This window comes from Megalobrama amblycephala, linkage group LG2 (assembly GCF_018812025.1).
Source record: "Megalobrama amblycephala isolate DHTTF-2021 linkage group LG2, ASM1881202v1, whole genome shotgun sequence".
Taxonomy (NCBI): domain Eukaryota; kingdom Metazoa; phylum Chordata; class Actinopteri; order Cypriniformes; family Xenocyprididae; genus Megalobrama; species Megalobrama amblycephala.
In genome coordinates this window covers 1,618,786-1,636,279 of record NC_063045.1, presented here as the reverse complement: position 1 = coordinate 1,636,279, position 17,494 = coordinate 1,618,786, and the positions used below count along the sequence as shown (strand labels likewise).

The window sequence follows — 17,494 nt, the reverse complement described above, 5'->3', positions numbered from 1 at the left end:
TTATTCTTTAAGAAAATGACAGTTATTTTGCTCTGCCTAGCTTAAATATGTGCTCAAATACAAAACTATTGTGGCATGCTAGGAGGCATTTGAGCAGAAGTTACATATGATGAAGTGCAGCTTTTTGGTGATGTAAAGATCCATTTCTTTCTGCTGAGCTGTGGTTATATTTAAACCAACAGCAATATACCAGCAAAGTGAAAAGACTACAGTCTTTGTGTGTGTGTGTGTGTGTGTGTGTGTGTGTGTGTGTGTGTGTGTGTAAATATATATAATATATATATATAGAGAGAGAGAGAGAGAGAGCTCAGCGTAAATGAGTACACCCCCTTTGAAAAGTAACATTTTAAACAATATCTCAATGAACAAAAACAATTTCCAAAATGTTGACAAGACTAAGTTTAATATAACATCTGTTTAACTTATAACATGAAAGTAAGGTTAATAATATAACTTATACTGAATGTGGGATTTTCCTTAGCTGTCAGTTATAATCATCAAAATTAAAAGAAATAAACATTTGAAATATATCAGTGTGTAATGAATTAATATAATATACAAGTTTCACTTTTTGAATGGAATTAGTGAAATAAATCAACTTTTTGATGATATTCTAATTATATGACCAGCACCTGTATTACGTTGATCACTGTCGTCATGGTTACTAGTAAGAGAATACGGGCTTGACACTCGCTGCACGTTCATACAGACAGTGTTCCAGATGCTACTCCAGTTGCTGTGTGAACGAGACATTTCGTGACTCACACCTGTTAAGTAAATGCGGTTGTCAATCCATCTCCTCATTTGTAAGTTGTTTTGGATAAAAGTGTCTACTAAATGATTAAATATAAATGTATTGAATACTGCAATTGCTCAAATACGATTGTAATTCATAATGTGACATCCGAATGGATTAAAATTTCATTCGGATTGTGAGGGGTGGTTTCTAATCCCATCAAGAGGACAAGTAAACAGTTGATCAGATTTAAAATTAAAGTACTGTGCACACGCACTGACGAAGAAATGGTGTAATGGCGTATGACACATGGAACAAGCTGTTGTTGTTGAATGAAGTATCATAAATGACTGTATCTATTTAAATTAGCGTTCTATGATCAATTTTAAATTATCTAATGTTAAACAGCTGTTGTTTTGTTTTGTTGCTGTCTTGATTTGTTTTTATGACTATCACTCAACTGTATGGTGTCCTTGAGTACTCTGAAAGGCTCCTTTAAATCAAATGTATTATTTTATTATTTATACAGTAGGAAGTTTGTGATTTCAGATATAACCACAGTGTTGTTTTAACCACTGCACTCTCAGAACGTCTCTGTGTGCAGAACATCATGTCAAACTCTCCCCCAGGATGGGACAATATTGTTTATATCAATATACTTAGATGTTGTGAACACATCTGAAAAATAAGGAAGGACATAGAGTGAGCTGCTGCCTGATAAGTGCTCAATCCAAGTTGTCTAAAACATGAGACGTGCTTTATATTACGCACTTCAAACTAAATCATAAACCTACATGACTTGACCTACTCTCAAATGCATGTTGTTTGATGCATTTGAGACAAACAACTTACACCTAACTGTTGTTTTTCCATTTATCATAAAGGATTATCCTGACAGAAAGGGAGTCTACAACTTCACAGACACCAGTGAACGAGTGCCAGTGCATACAAACACATCAAATAGACTGAGTGGGTTAGAATAGGAGTGCAATAATTCTGACCTTATTCTAAAATATTTTGCTAACATATTTTACATGCAAATGTATAAACACTTCAAATCTCTTCCCCCAATTACAACAGCTCCATAAATTGCAGTGTGTGTTGCTGCAGGTTGTAGCAGTATTGACAGACATTGTTCAGTAAACCACAGTTTTTTCCCTTGCTGTATCAAAAACATACAGAACTGTGACTTCAAAACCAAGATATGTATGGAACTGTCATTTTTGTGTACCGTTACTCCCCTGATTTTCTTATTTTAAGTTTTGAGGTGGTCTTGTTTTGTCTGTTCACGTTTCCCTTCCCTTTGTATTCTAATATTACTTCTGTTGTCATTGTTTGAGGTTAATTCATCTAATGACATTTTTTACAGTGTATAAATACAAACCCTAACTTTAGCAACTTCAGTAAACTGCATTATGCCTCATGAGCTCCATGTTACAAATATACTTTTTATTCAACCTTCTATAAAACATTTGGTTTGGCCAAGTTAGGTAGCATAGCTTGTATTCTTCATGGAGAAGTCAATCCAAGTAAGTCCAAACTGGGTGAAACAAGAAAGTTTTGGATTATAAATATAATTTATTTGATACTGAAGTTACTAAGTAACTTACTAAGGTACTGATTGAAACGTAATTTAATACTGTTATTAATGATATGTTTTAGCAAAAATCTCAGATAATGGATGACTATAAAAATTAATTTAGAACTACACTTATTTTGGATTTGTTATTTTTTATCTCCTATAGATAATGCAAATGATTTATGAGTCAATCTGCAGAGATGAAACTGTCCTTTACTAGCTGTATGTCTTTAAAAAAAAAAAAAAATGCATGTGATTGAAGTTTGAAAGTAGAAAAAAAATAAGGGACAAAGTCAAAATTTGCCGTTTTAATGGACACAGAAAAACTCAACACAAGTCAGTCATATCATATGCTTGCTTTTAGGTGTGGTTTCTTGTCTTCATTCTTCATCTTTACTCTTGAAAATGCAAAATAATATAGTTAGATTCTGTGGAAAGTGTTTCAGAAATATATATAAAAAGTAACCTTTCAGAGTTCTAGATGATCATCAGTTGTTACCTTCCCGACCTCACGGCTCTTGGCCCTCAGCTTGTTGACCTGGGACTCGGCGATGTCAGCGCGCTCCTGAGCCTCCTCCAGCTCATGCTGCACCTTCCTGTACCTGGACAGGTGAGTGTTGGCCTGCTCCTCCTGTTACAATAACACAAGATATCCAACCCATTTCATAGCAGTGCATTCATGGCACTGGACACTTTTGTCAATACTAAAACACGCTCAAGACATTTGATTGTAGACTTACAGCTTCTTCAGCCTGGCGCTTGCAGGCCTTCACTTTCAGCTGCAGCTTGTCTACCAGATCCTGCAGTCGGATCACGTTCTTCTTGTCTTCCTCAGTCTTTGGGTGTAAATATTGGACATGGTCTTAGTTAAACTGCATATTGTTAAGAAAGGTGGTAAATTTCTTATTCTTGGGTAGTTTTACCTGGTAGGTGAGCTCCTTCACCCTCCTCTCATACTTGCGCACTCCTTTCACAGCATCTGCACCACGTCTCTGCTCAGCTTCAACTTCAGACTCTAACTCACGCACCTTCAGTAGAGAGTTATTGTTTCACCTGTCAAATCTCTGGCATGACCAGTACATCTAAGAATGTGTTTTGTTCCTAACACTCAAATTTACCCTGGACTCCAGTTTCTGGAGCTGTTTCTTTCCACCCTTCATGGCCAGACTTTCAGCCTCATCCAGACGGTGCTGCAGGTCTTTGACAGTCACCTCCAGGTTCTTCTTCATCCTCTCCAGGTGAGCACTGGTGTCCTGCTCCTTCTTCAGCTCCTCAGCCATCATGGCAGCCTGAAATATAAGCCAATTGAAATGAGTTAATCAAGATTCAAATACAATGCAAATAACTATTTACATTCTGTTTCTCTATTCTAATTTAAACACTCACATCAGTGATGGCCTTCTTGGCCTTCTCCTCTGCATTTCTGGCCTCCTGGACTGAATCATCTACCTCACCTTGAACCTGGACCAGATCAGCCTCAAGCTTCTTCTTGGTGTTAATAAGACTTGTATTCTGTGGGATGTAAGCAGTTAGTCTACAGTGTCTACAGTTTATCATGTATCCTGAATTTGTTCCTGGTATTTAGTAATTGTTTGTACTTGTGAGTGCAGCAGTCCCACACGCTCACTGGCATCAACCAGCTCCTGCTCCGCCACTTTGCGGCCTCTCTCTGTTTGCTCCAGTGCAGCTCTCAGCTCCTCAATCTCTGCTTGCATCAGGTTATTCCTGCGCTCCACCATGGCCACCTGCTCCTTCATGTCCTCCTGTCCTCTGAGAGCGTCATCAAGGTGCAGCTGGGCATCCTGTGGCAACATTCTTTCTTTGTTAGTTGTCATGGTTTGGTTAATTCATGTTTCATATACATATTTATCAATATTTATTGCAATTCCACATTCTACAGAAAGAAACCTTGAGTTGGCCTTGGATGTTCCTGAGCTGTTTCTGGGCCTCAGCAGCCTGGCGGTTGGCATGACTCAGCTGGATCTCCATCTCATTCAGATCTCCCTCCATCTTCTTTTTGACTCTCAGGGCATCATTTCTGCTCCTGACCTCAGAGTCCAGAGTGCTCTGCATGGAATCGATCACTCTTTGGCTGTTCCTCTTGATCTGTTCCATCTCCTCATCCTTCTCAGCAAGCTTCCTGTCAATCTCGCTCTTCACCTGGTTCAGCTCCAGCTGCACACGAAGAATCTTGGACTCTTCATGCTCGAGGGTGCCCTACAAGGACAAAAGGAAACAATTGACTTTATTTTTAAATTTGTCACATTATACTGTAGCCTCTAGTCCAACCCTGCTCCTGGAGAGCTACCATCCTGTAGACTTCAGTTCCAACCCTGCTCCAACACACCTGTCTGTAATTATCTTATTACTTGATTAGCTGGTTCAGGTGTGTTTGATTGGGGTTAGAGCTGAAATCTGTAGGATGGTCACTCTCCAGGAGTAGGGTTGGACACCCCAGCTCTAGAGTGATGTCAGTACATTTATGAAGGTTTAAGAAGGAAATAATTTGCATAAATTAAGATTTTAATTTAAGGTTTAGAACTATTACATGTTCAATGTTTCAATATAATTCAAAGCTATGGTATCATAATGTTTGTATTATAGCAAAGGAATGGTACCTCAGCTTCTTCAAGTGCAGTTTGGATCTCTGATTTCTCAGACTCCACTGTCTTCTTGGCTTTCTCTAACTCATGAATGCTCTTTCCAGTCTCTCCAAGCTGTTCAGTGAGGTCAGAAATCTCCTCTAAAAGGGTTTAAAAATCATAAGTGTAAGATTCTCTGTTATAATGCATATCTTTTTTAGTCCTTGTTGTACAAACAAAAAGTTGCATTACGTTGCAGATTCTTGTTCTCCCTCTTCAGGGTCTCCAGGTGGTCAAGAGCTTCCTCATAGGAGTTCTTCATTTTGAAAAGCTCAGTGCTGAGAGAACGAGCTTCTTTCTGAGCACCTTCTAGTTCAGCCTGACTTTCCTCATACTTCTGTTTCCAATCTGCTAGCACCTGATAATGAAAGAAATGTAGTCATTGTAGTCATTGGTAAGTCCTCGTTTCAACATTTAGGTTTCTAGGTTATCCATGTCTTTTTTACCTTGTCAAAGTTTCTCTGCTTCTTGTCAAGGTTGGCTGCCAATGCATTTGCCCTCTCCACATCAATCATGAGATCCTCTACTTCACCCTGCAGTCTCTGTTTGGTCTTTTCCAGAGAGGCACACTTGGAGTTCACCGCCTCAATGGATTCTTCAGCATCCTGCAGACGCTGGGCCAGCTTTTTCCTGAGGAAAAAATTATTTAAAATTATGAAATCTTTTTAATATTTGTCCTATTAAATGTAGGATACTGAAGACTTTTTCCCAATGATGTATTTACTTGGATTCCTCAAGCTCCTCAGTGCGTTGGATGGCATCAGTCTCATATTTTGTTCTCCACTGAGCCACCTCACTGTTGGCCTTAGACATTCCACGCTGGAGTTCAGCTTTGGCCTCCTGCTCTTCCTCATACTGCTCTCTGAGCAAATCACAGTCATGGCGTGCAGACTGAACCGCATGGGCCAGAGCGTTCTTGGCCTATCAGGCAGAACTTTGAGTTTTTCAACAGTTTACCATCCATTCAATGGTTTAGATTATCAAATTATGTATGACTTTACCTTGACTTCTTCCTCAATATGTCTTTTGAGTTCCTCAATTTGTTGTGTATAAGCCTGTTTTCCTCTAGTTAATTGTGAAACAAGTGCTTCTTTCTCTTCTAACTGGCGACTAAATTCACCTGGGAGACAGGTTACAGCTATTACCAAATATGAAATATAATAACATGCAAACTTTTTACACAGTTTAAGGTTTTTACATCTGTAGCTTACTCTGTCTTACCATTTTCAGTCTGAAGTCTTGCACGTTGTGCATTCATGTCATTCAACTGACGAATATTTTCATCACTCTTGGCCTTGATTTCACTCAGCTGGTCTTCCAGGGTACGGCACATCTTCTCTAAATTAGCCTAAAGAGATTCAAGGTTTTATACAGATGTTCGTAAAGATGCTTTTATAGTTAATGATCCTCTAGTGAAATTACCTTTGATTTAGCCACAGCCTCCATGTTGCTTGTCAAGTCATCAATCTCCATCTTGTATTCACTCTTCTCCTTCTCCAGCTTCTGTTTGACTCGCTGGAGGTTGTCGATCTGTTCTCCAAGCTCAGCCACACTGTCTGCCTGCTTCTTTCGGAGAGCTGCGGCTGTAGCTTCATGCTGCAAGGTGGACTCTTCCAGATCACGACGCAACTTCTGGAATTCGGCTTCACGCTTCTTGTTCATCTCAATCTGGGCAGCAGTGGCACCACCAGCTTCCTCAAGCCTCTCGCTGATCTCTTCAAGTTCCCTGGAGAGATCAGCTCTCTGCTTCTCCACTTTAGCACGAGCAGCTCGCTCAGCCTCAATTTCCTCTTCCAGCTCCTCAATACGGGCCTAAATAAAGAATGAAGAATTAACTACCCAGTGATATTGGTAACATGGGTTTTCCCAGCTATGCATCTACTTCATAGTTTCATATTGAAAAGATTATGGTTAGTGTTACCTGAAGTTCTTTTATCTTCTTCTGAAGTTGTGCTCCCAAAGACTGTTCATCCTCAATCTTGCTGAGAAACTGACTAATCTCAAAGTCTTTCCTGTATTTAAAGTATGTTTTTGTAAAATGTGTAAAATACTCATTTTGTATAATTGTGTGAATAATAACATCCACTCACTTTTTGATCTTCTCTTCTGATTGCTGTTTGTCATTCTCCAGGTCCATTATGGACTCCTGGGCCAGTTTCAGATCACCCTCAAGCTTCCTCTTGGCTCTCTCAAGGTCCATACGGAGCTTCTTCTCTTGCTCAAGTGAACCTTCAAGCTATTGTTACAGAAACCAGAGCATTTAATTCTGGTATAGACAAAAAATAAAAATTCTCATTGATTCAAGCTCTTATTCTTTGTTTGCATGTGATAGTAAGATGCGTTTTGGTCAATCAGATCGCAAGTAGATGAGGGAGACACACACCTATTTATACCTGGTGTCTCTCTTATCTACTTTCAACCGGGGCCGTATTCACAAAACATCTCAAGGCTAAAAGTAGCTCCTAACTTGCCGATTTAGGAGAAACTCTTAAAAAATAATGGGCGTGTCAGTCCTAATTTTAGGAGTCCTAAATTTTTGCTCTAAGAGTATTTCACAAAGCATTTTAGCACTAAAAGTAGCTCCTAACGTTTCACAGATTTAGTAGTCAAGAGGACTCCTAAGTTACTAAGACCAAATCACAAACAGTCCTAATCCACCCAAAGATACTGTACACCATTGAGGCAATAGCGATATAGCCTTAGTTGCTGAACTTTACAATACATTTTTATTTATAGATTTGAATCTACGAAAAAAAACTTTAACAAATATTGTCTGATTACCTGTGGCAATGGTTTTCATGAGTTCACACTTACAAATGATTGAATAGAGTAAAAAAAAAAAGAAAATATATATATATATATATAATATATATATATATTAGTATGTATATGTATGCGTGCGTATTTGGTGTGCTGTCCAAGGGGATTGAGGGCTCCGATCTTGGAATTTAGCCCAAACCCAAAGTTATCTCCGTATCCCCAGCCGAGAGTGAAGTGTATATACTATTTTAATTAGTGACACTTAGCCTTGTATTCACAAAACATTTTATCTTACCACTAAGAGTTCTCCTAAATGGCAGTAAAGGTTCTTAGCTAAGAGTTTTCTCTTAAAACCTATTCACAAAACTGCTGAGACAAACTTTTACTAAGGAATAGATTGAAGTCTTAAGCTAAGAGTAAGGGCGGGGTTGACCTCGTTGCTATGGACTATACACACAGTGATTGGCTGATGGGGAGGAGTCAGCGATTTAATCATAGAAATATTGTAGAATGAGGTGTCATGTTTCCATATTAAATTAATGGTTTTAAAATACAAATGTTACCCTATTCAAATAAATATTTGTAATAAAAATGTTGCCATAGTCAAAATAAAATGTTACCATATTCAAATAAAGGTTTGAAAATGTAGGCTAAGTGTCACTAATTAAACTAATATATAGAGTTAATTGTGGACCGCCTCTTGGATGTCTGCATCTTGGAGCCTTCAATACCCTTGGACAGCACACCAAATACGTTTTTTTTTTTTTTTTTATAACTCTATTCAATCATTTGTAAGTGTGAACTCATGAAAACCATTGCCACAGGTAATCAGACTATATTTATTTATTTGTTAAAGATTTATTTTTGGAGTCTCATCATAGATTCAAATCTATAAATCAAAATGTATTGCATTTATGAAGAAAAGGTTCAGCAGCTAAGGCTCTATCGCTACTGCCTCAATGGTGTACAGTGTCTTTAGGTGGATTGGGACTGTTTGTGATTTGGTCTTAGTGACTTAGGAGTCCTCTTGACTACTCCTAATGTTTCACAGACTTAGGAGCTACTTTTAGCGCTAAAATGCTTTGTGAAATACTCTTAGAGCAAAAATTTAGGACTCCTAAAATTAGGACTGACACGCCCATTATTTTTAAGAGTTTCTCCTAAATCGGCAAGTTAGGAGCTACTTTTAGCCTTAGATGCTTTGTGAATACGGCCCCAGGAATGGTGAGAAAACATTGTGTTTGGTATGTTTTTCTTCTTCAACCCAAACTTTGCTCTTTAGCCAACAAAGTTGAAATCCTGTCTGGCCAGCGTGCTTCCCCTAATTTTTACGCATTAGGTCTTGTGGTTGTTCGAACACGTTTGACCACATGAGCGTCTACACTACCTCTGGAAGTGGTTGAAAGTGGACAAGCTCAAAATGCTTTAGACCCCATTTACACCTGATTCTGATCGACCAAAACACATCTTAATACCAGGTGTAAACAGGGCCTTGTTCTCATGCCAAACATCTTACATCATCCACTTGCTGCTCAAGCTTTGTCTTAGATTTAGTCAGAGTGTTGACTTTGTCTTCCTCTGCCTGAAGGTCATCAAGAGTCTGCTGGTGTGCCTCTTGGAGGGCTTTCTTCTCTTTGGTCAGCTTGGCAATGCTCTCATCCTGAGAGGCCATCTCCTCCGTCAGGTTTTTAACCTAAATAGAAACATTGTTCATTGTTTTCATTCTCAAGATCCAGAACAATCAGCAGTGTGAAGATGTGAAAAGATTATTGACCTTATTTTCTGTTGCATGTTTCTCCTTCTCCACTTTGGCCAAGGTGAGCTCCAGGTCATCGATGTCTTTCTTCAGTTCAGAGCATTCGTCCTCCAGTTTCCTCTTCTTGGCAGTGAGCTCAGCATTGATTTCCTCCTCATCCTCCAGTCTCTCGGTTGTCTCTTTGAGTTTTGCTTCAAGCTGGATCTTGCTTTTGATGAGACCTTCACATCTCTCCTCAGCATCAGAGAGGTTTTCAGTTTCCTGTTCATTGAGATGGATGTAGTTTAATGGCTTATGTTCATAACTGTAGCATCCGTGTTAGGATCAATAAGACCTGAAATACTCACAGCTGCTACTTGCAGTTGAAGGTCATTTTTCTCCTGAAGAAGTGACACCATTTTCTCCTCAAGCTCTTTCTTTTTAGCTAATGCCTTTGTTAGATCCTCCTTCATTTTCTCATAGTTCTCCTTCATTGCTGCCATTTCTTTCTCAGTCTCTGCACTCTTCAGAAGAGGCTTGATCTTGAAGTAGAGTTTCATCCATGGCCAATGTTTCACATTCATGAATGAGCGGATGTTGTATTGGATGGAATAAATGGATTCTCTGTGTAAATTGCAGTCAGTAAATGAGTCATTATCAATCATTTGTAGCAAACAGTTGTTTAAACAGTTTAAGTTCATTGTACCTCCTTTCCATCATTTTGACAAACTCCTTCCTCATGACAAATCCACGGCACAAAGCCTGAGTCATGGTAACCAGTTCTGCTAGTTTCTCATCTCTCATCTCCTCAAGAGTACCCAACAGACCAGCTTTGAAGAACACCTACAAGAACATTTGGAATATAGTAGTTTTAAACAAGCAAAGTAGATGTGAAAGTAAATCATATATTCTATACTATACAATGACATTTTAGACTCTGTGTTTTCAACTTTGACTCAACTGTCTGGGAAGGCATAACAATGTCTCTTTGCACAAAGTGGGGTCCATTTAAGAAATACTTTACTTAGTCTGGTGTGGAAGAACTTGACTTGTACAAAGCCTCAACCTGAACACAAATTGAACATATTTGAGATGAGTTGCAATGCCCTAACCCTAACCAGATGCCATCAACACGTCGCCTTATTGATGCTCTATTGGTTGAATGGCAGGAAATCCATGCATTCATCTTCACTATCTGGTGCAAGAACTTCCCTCCTCAAACTGTTGCATCAAAGTTGCAAGTACAGCATTATTTACAATGGCATAGTGTAATTTAGCCTTTTGTTTTCCATGGAATTAAGAAGTTCAATCATTCCTGTAAAAGAGATGCTTTACCCAAAAATGCATGTAAAAGTATACTCAGGCTGTTCAATTTGGTCCATGTTGACTTTCAAAGTATGGAGAAAAAACAGCTTAAACATTCTTCAAATATCTTCTCTTGTGTTCCACAGAAGAAAGTAAATAGTACAAGATACAACATGAAAGTCAGTAAATTATGACAGAATTTACATTTTTGGGTGTCCATATACTTTTGGTTTAGGGTTAGTAGGGTTTGATCACCTTGGTGTGCCCAAACTTGTATTGGGTGTGGTCAACATCAATAGAGCCCAAGAGTTTCTCTGAAGCCTTTTTGTTGTCAATGAACTGTCCCTCAGGGATGACGCTAGCATTTAATACTTTGTATCTAGAGGACATTCAGGGGAGAGTCATGTTCTTGTGAAGCCAAAAATATAGTCATAAGATGATTAGGTTGTGCATCTTGTCTAAGTAGGTGGTTGCAAAAAGGTTTCTTTACCTCTGCTTGAAGTCACCATAGAGGATTCTGCTGGGGAAACCCTTCCTGCAGATTCTGATACCTTCCAGCACACCATTACACCTGAGCTGGTGGATAACCAGGAAGTTCTCCATCAGACCTGCAATAAAGATGTTCTTTTGATTCCAGATGTATTTTAACTGTTAAAATACATCTGGAATCAAACCTGAAGACTCAAGTGAATTACAATTAAGTTTACCTGGAGTCTTGGACTCATTAGGAATCAAGCAGCGCACAAAGTGAGGGTGAGTGCTCCTCAGGTTAGTCATCAGCTTACCCAAGTTCTCCTGTGGAAATGTTTGTCATTTGTCTAACCTTTAATGGTATAAATGTTCATATTCTTCATTAAAAGAGAATCTGATTTACCCTAAAAAGTGCAGAGACAGTCTGGAAGGAACCACCCTTCTTCTTACCTCCCTTCTTTCCTCCGCCTCCCTCAGCTGTTATGTCAACGAAAAAAATATTTTTTTATTGTCCTTGTGTTGCTTTCCATTAACCCTTTCAATAAATCCCTATTAGATCATGTCTATAATTACATCATGACACAAAGGAATTGAGGAATTGCAAATAAATGTCTTACCTTCAGAACCTGCATGAGCAGCATAGAGGAAGGCCAGCACTTTGAGTGATGACTTTTGGTAGAGTTGCACGACAGAGTCATTCAGTGGATCCTTGTTCTTGTCCAACCAGCCATTAATGTTGTAGTCCACAGTGCCGGCGTAGTGCACCAGAGAGAAGTGGGCCTCTGCCTTACCTTTGGCAGGCTTTGGCTTCTGGAAAGCTGCACATTTGCCCAGATGCTGATCATGCAACTTGTTTTTGAAGCTTGTGTCTGTAGCTTTGGGGAACATGCACTCCTCTTCAAGGATGGAGAAGATGCCCATTGGCTGTTGAAGAAATATTCATGCTCAAGTACAGGCACAATATGAATAGTCATTTTAATTTGCTGAATGTCCTCTTACCTTCTCAATGAGCTCAATGCAGGCAGCCAAGTCCATTCCAAAGTCAATGAACTCCCATTCAATGCCTTCTTTCTTGTACTCCTCTTGCTCCAGAACAAACATGTGGTGGTTGAAGAATTGTTGCAGTTTCTCATTTGTGAAGTTGATGCAAAGCTGCTCCAAGCTGTTGAACTGTTAATTAAACAGAAGACAGTGTTTACTACTGACTGTTATCTATTATGTTTTGATTAATAACTGATGCTCACATCAAAGATCTCAAATCCAGCGATGTCCAGCACACCAATGAAGAACTGTCTAGGCTGCTTTGTGTCCAGCATCTCATTGATACGGACGACCATCCACAAGAACATTTTCTCATAGACAGACTTGCAGAGCGCAGAGACTGCGTTGTTCACCTGAGAAAAGGTCATTGTGGATCATATCATTACACCTTTACTTGTCAATACAAATATGAATGTCCGAGACATTTCTAAATTTATTTGAGTAGATAAATGATCACCTGTGGTACTGTCTGGCCTTTGGTCACCATCTCATTTCCGACCTTCACTCTGGGGTAACACAGAGCTTTCAGCATGTCAGCAGAGTTGAGGCTCATGAGGTAGGCGATTTTATCAGCCACTGAGCAAGAACAGTTTTTATGTAGTATTGTCGTGAATGAAGTGAATGTTTATATGTTAATGTGCTAATAGTATGTCTTACCCTCAGTGCCGTCAGGTTCGGCCTGCTCCTCTCTCTGCTTCTGTTTGAACTTCATGTTCCCATGATGCATCACAGCACCTGTCAGCTTGTAGATGCTGATTTTCTCATCAGCACTGAAGCCCAGAATGTCAATGGCTGTCTGTTTATACAATGACCAAGTGAATCACACATTATTTGAGTCAAAAAAAAGGGTATTTTTATATTGTATGTCATTCAGTGTTTTTCTGATGTTTATTTGCTCGGGTATATTTTATATAATCTGAAAATACTATTATGGAGTTCTTGCAGCTGTCGCCTCTGGCTTGCTTAGTTTGGGATAATTAATATACAACAATATTACTGATCTGTCTGCATTGACACTATTGAATACGAACTGAACTGAGCTGGATGATGACATCACTGTTTTCTCCAGACCTGCTGTATAGATAAATGAACTAAATTAATCACTAATGATTTTTACAACGGAAATGAATCAACACTGAACTTACTTAAGCTGAACAATTACACCTTTTTCTTCTTGAGCTGCTGTACAGCCAAAACAAAACTATGTTGCATAATTTTCCTGTTATCTTCATTTTAAAAAGCGCTTTATAAATAAAGGTGACTTGACTTGATAACTACAACTACTACTAACAGTGTAGTTTTGCACATACATCTGTGGCAATGAACTCCTCCACATCATTGATACTCTTGACAGTGATTTCACCCTGGCTGATCATTGGATAGTCGTAAGGGTTGGTGGTGATGAGCAGGGCCTCTGTTAGGAATTGATGTGCAGTATGTTAACAGTGTTCTCAAACATGGAAATGAATGAAACACACAATACTGTAGATTCCTCACCGAGCAGCTCTGGCTTGTGTCCGGTCATGAGCTGGTAGAAGATGTGGTAGCTCCTCTCAGCAGACAGCTGGAATGTTACTCTTGACTTTTCCAGCAGATCTTCCAAAGACAATAAATAAATAAATAAAAATCCACATTTTTGCCTCCATATTAAACATTTATATATTGGTTTAAAACAATGTTGACTCACAAGTTTCAATATCAGCTGAGGCCAGTTTTCCAGTGGTCCCAAAGTGAATCCTGATGAATTTACCCTAAGCAGATTGAAATATTTAGAAAAGTTTAGAATATCCGAGCTTTGGAATGTTAATTGAATTTGTACAATTCATTTCATCTGGCCACAGTAACTTACAAAACGAGAGGAGTTGTCATTCCTCACAGTCTTGGCATTTCCATAAGCCTCCAGTAGAGGGTTGGCTGCAATGATTTGATCCTCTAGCGACCCCTAGTGAGTAGTTAAGTAATTTCAACATGCAAAATAATTTTTTCATTGTTCTTTGAATAGTATTTGTTGGTTTAGTCACCTGCATTTTGCCAGGGACAGGTTCTGCCTTCTTTGCGCCGCCAGCCACAGCGATTGTCGCAAAATACTGGATGACACGTTTGGTGTTGACAGTCTTTCCTGCACCAGATTCTCCACTGGACATGGAGTGGACATGTTAAAGGTGGAAAAGAATATATTTCAGAATATTATAAATGATGGGATATGGTAGCTTTTATGTAAGTGCTTCTTTAAAATCCATAAATGTCAGACAGTACATTTACATGCACACCAGAAAGCTGCTAAAGGCATGAAACCTGCATGTGCATGCATCATGCTGGCAGTGTGGTCTTAACCTCATATACATGCAGAACCTAGCAGTAAGCGGCTTTTCCTCACACCTTTCTGTTACTTTAGTTATCCTGTCTTTCCCGGCACATGCCAATAAGAATGACCCTTATGCATTTACATGACCACATTATCCGTGTTCTCCATCAGAAAAGCCAAGTATTTTCCAACTATTTTCTCTCAATAGCTTAAACAGTGTTAGCATTTACATGATGATTCTTATACAACAACTTTAATTATCATAGCCTACTTACGTAATCAGGATAGACTGATTCTCCCTGTCTGAAACATATTTAGTGTTATTTTCAGTTTTTTTGTGTATATCATGTATGTAACAAAAAAGTACACCACTACATAAATTACTCATGAGAGATCCATTATGTAAAAAGAGTCCATTAAATAATGAAATTGTAGGTGTATTAAGCAAAATATAGATTAGCACAAGTTTATTGGATTGCAAAACGGATTGAAAATTTATATCCACACTTACCAGTGAGCATGAACTGGTAGGCGTTGTCGGAGATGGAGAAGATGTGAGGCGGGGCTTCAACCCTCTTTTTGCCTCTGTATCCAGCCACAACGACTGCATCGTACACTGGGAGCCACTTGTAGGGATTGACAGTGACGCAGAACAAGCCAGAGTAGGTCTGAAACGGAGATAGATAGTCCAGTTTAACAATCCTTTTGCCCTCTCTCATGAATAAAAGAATAAAATATGATTTGCTTAGACTTACGTAGATCATCCATGCTGCGTAACGCTCTTTGAGGTTATACAGCACAGTAGGCTCATTGAGGTGGGTCATCATGGCCATATCCTCAATTTTGTCAAACTTAGGAGGATTCATGGGGAAGATTTCATCTTCTTTTACCGTGATTGTCTATAAAGTTTTCAACATGGATGAGAGATTTATTACAAACAAAATATTTGTTTTACCTGGCAAGTAGTTTTACAGTCCCACAGCATCATGTAAAACTGTTTTACAGAAGATCAACACATTTTCTACTTCTACTTACTTTCCCACACAGTGTTTTGACAGTAGCTTTGCCGCCTTCTCTACTAACAAGAACACCTTTCAGGTACATCTCATCCGGCACCGTCACGAAGAATGCCGTTTTGGCATCAAAGGGGGTGTTCTGAGCCTCTATCCTCTCTCTTTCCGGCTTCCGGAGGAAAATGGCCGCTGGGCCAAAACACTCCATTTCACCATCTCCCATGATTGCGGTTTACTTTGAGAAGTGACGAGGAGAGAATGTGCAGAGGGATTTATACTTTAATTACTTCTAAATATTAAACAAATGCAAGTGGAGTAAAATATATTAATTCCTATGAATGTGAAGCGCAATGATGCTGCTCCATGTGAGCGTTTCTGAGCATCTGTGTTCTAAAGCAGTTTTAATTGTCCTGAGTGACTCTCTTTACTCAAGTTCAACTATTTAAAACAATTTTAAACTCTGTTCAACCAACTGTTTGCTTCAGAACTGAGATGGGATCTTTTCTTTTCTTTGCTTCTAAAATGAAATCCAGTGATTGTAAGTATGCATATATTTTGTTTATTAATCACAATTGTAATACCTGCTGTCCTGTCCGGAGAGAATGTGTCTGATGTGTCTGAGGTAGGAGATGCTAAGATAAAGGCAAAAAACTTTGAATATGTGCTAACTTGAACTTATTCAGTCAGGTTAGTGTCAAAAGAATGTTGAATGTACAGTGCATAGCCACACTCTAAACTCTTAAATGTGCTAACTGATTACCATGTATCAGGGTTAGACATTTAATCTCTAAACTGCAGATCACAAGTATAAAATATTAGATTAATAGTAAAAGGAGAGCATGATGAACAACTCACCCACCTTTGAGTTCCAGTCAGTCCTTAAAGGAGCCTGAAGCAGCTTCTTATATAGACAGTATACTGTTCACTCAGCAAAACATACTCACCGTATTTGGTCAAGTATTTTTAGCTCAGTTTCAAGAGGAATTTTTGTAAATGATTGTCATATTCATCAATATCATGACACCAGCCAAATATATTATCACTTTGATGTAATTAACTGTCCAGTCTTCATTAGTTTTATTTTTGTTTAAAGGAAATATTGTGTTAGAAGAACAGCTAATGGGTTCAGATAATGGCAGTGAACCCTTCGGTAAGATGAGGTGAATTGACACTAGATGAATTAAACAAATATTTGAAAATAAGCCACCAATATTATGATTAAAAATTACACTTGATGTATTTATAGGTGTCACTTGTGATTAAGTGCCTTAACCTTGAGAAAGGGTTGTTATGTGAAGGGTATCAGTTACTGGAGTTCAGACATTGTTTAGGTCTTATGTAGAGCATAATCTTCTTCAAGTGCCTTGGCATTACAGTAGAGCCCATTTTAGCTGTGGAGAAGCTCTCAAATGTCACTGGGATACTGTTCCAAGAAGCCTGGGAAGCTTTTCATGTGACAAAACAGCAATTTGGGCACAACAGTTGTCATTCTGTGAACTTGCATATAGTGACACTTATTCTGAAGGCCGGACGAGATCTGGCAGAATAACGCTGTGTTGATAAACCTATGAAAAGGTATGAGACTAGTCAATATCATCATTCATAACTTTAACTTGTTTTTTTTTTCAGTTTATATTCCTAATTAATAATACAAAAAAAAAAACACATGGTCAACCACAGCTCTTAATATATTTTTTTAAGTCAAATTGGTTACACTTTATTTTGATGGTCCACTAACTATAAGTAACTTTTCAACTACATGTGAACTAACTCGTTAGAGCATTAGTAGATGGTTAGGATTAGGTTTTAGGGTTGTACTTGCAAAGTAACTTATAGTCAGTAGAATGTCTGTTGGGAGCATCAGAATAAAGTGTTAGCAGGTATTAAGCAGACAGTCTACTAATACT

The 17,494-nt window shown here is 38.6% G+C and overlaps 1 protein-coding gene across 1 annotated transcript; it reads right to left on the bottom strand.

Moving 5' to 3' along the window:
- Positions 1–2,608: 2,608 nt before the first annotated feature.
- Positions 2,609–16,212, bottom strand: LOC125263126 (myosin heavy chain, fast skeletal muscle-like). The gene is made up of 40 exons (XM_048182032.1): positions 16,169–16,212; positions 15,610–15,822; positions 15,330–15,473; positions 15,086–15,242; positions 14,850–14,877; positions 14,291–14,405; positions 14,119–14,211; positions 13,957–14,020; positions 13,767–13,865; positions 13,580–13,683; positions 12,927–13,065; positions 12,727–12,845; positions 12,473–12,622; positions 12,228–12,398; positions 11,846–12,152; positions 11,632–11,705; positions 11,465–11,552; positions 11,248–11,365; positions 11,013–11,136; positions 10,159–10,295; positions 9,821–10,076; positions 9,492–9,734; positions 9,234–9,410; positions 7,048–7,193; positions 6,879–6,969; positions 6,380–6,769; positions 6,179–6,305; positions 5,959–6,077; positions 5,682–5,878; positions 5,404–5,587; positions 5,150–5,315; positions 4,934–5,058; positions 4,224–4,532; positions 3,914–4,117; positions 3,702–3,827; positions 3,434–3,604; positions 3,239–3,343; positions 3,056–3,151; positions 2,815–2,946; positions 2,609–2,713 (listed from the first exon to the last, which is right to left on the bottom strand). Exons 2-40 carry the CDS (start codon positions 15,808–15,810, stop codon positions 2,696–2,698), a joined length of 5,814 nt encoding a protein of 1,937 aa, XP_048037989.1. The 5' UTR covers positions 15,811–15,822; positions 16,169–16,212; the 3' UTR covers positions 2,609–2,695.
- Positions 16,213–17,494: the final 1,282 nt, after the last annotated feature.

Excerpts from the sequence above, each read along its gene's own strand:
- LOC125263126 (XM_048182032.1), bottom strand. The coding sequence starts at position 15,810 with ATGGGAGATGGTGAAATGGAGTGTTTTGGCCCAGCGGCCATTTTCCTC. Across the intron at positions 15,474-15,609 it reads TCAAAACACTGTGTGGGAAA|ACAATCACGGTAAAAGAAGA; the intron begins GTAAGTAGAAGT and ends AAAACTTTATAG. Across the intron at positions 13,066-13,579 it reads AGGAGTTCATTGCCACAGAT|ACAGCCATTGACATTCTGGG; the intron begins GTATGTGCAAAA and ends TTGTATAAACAG.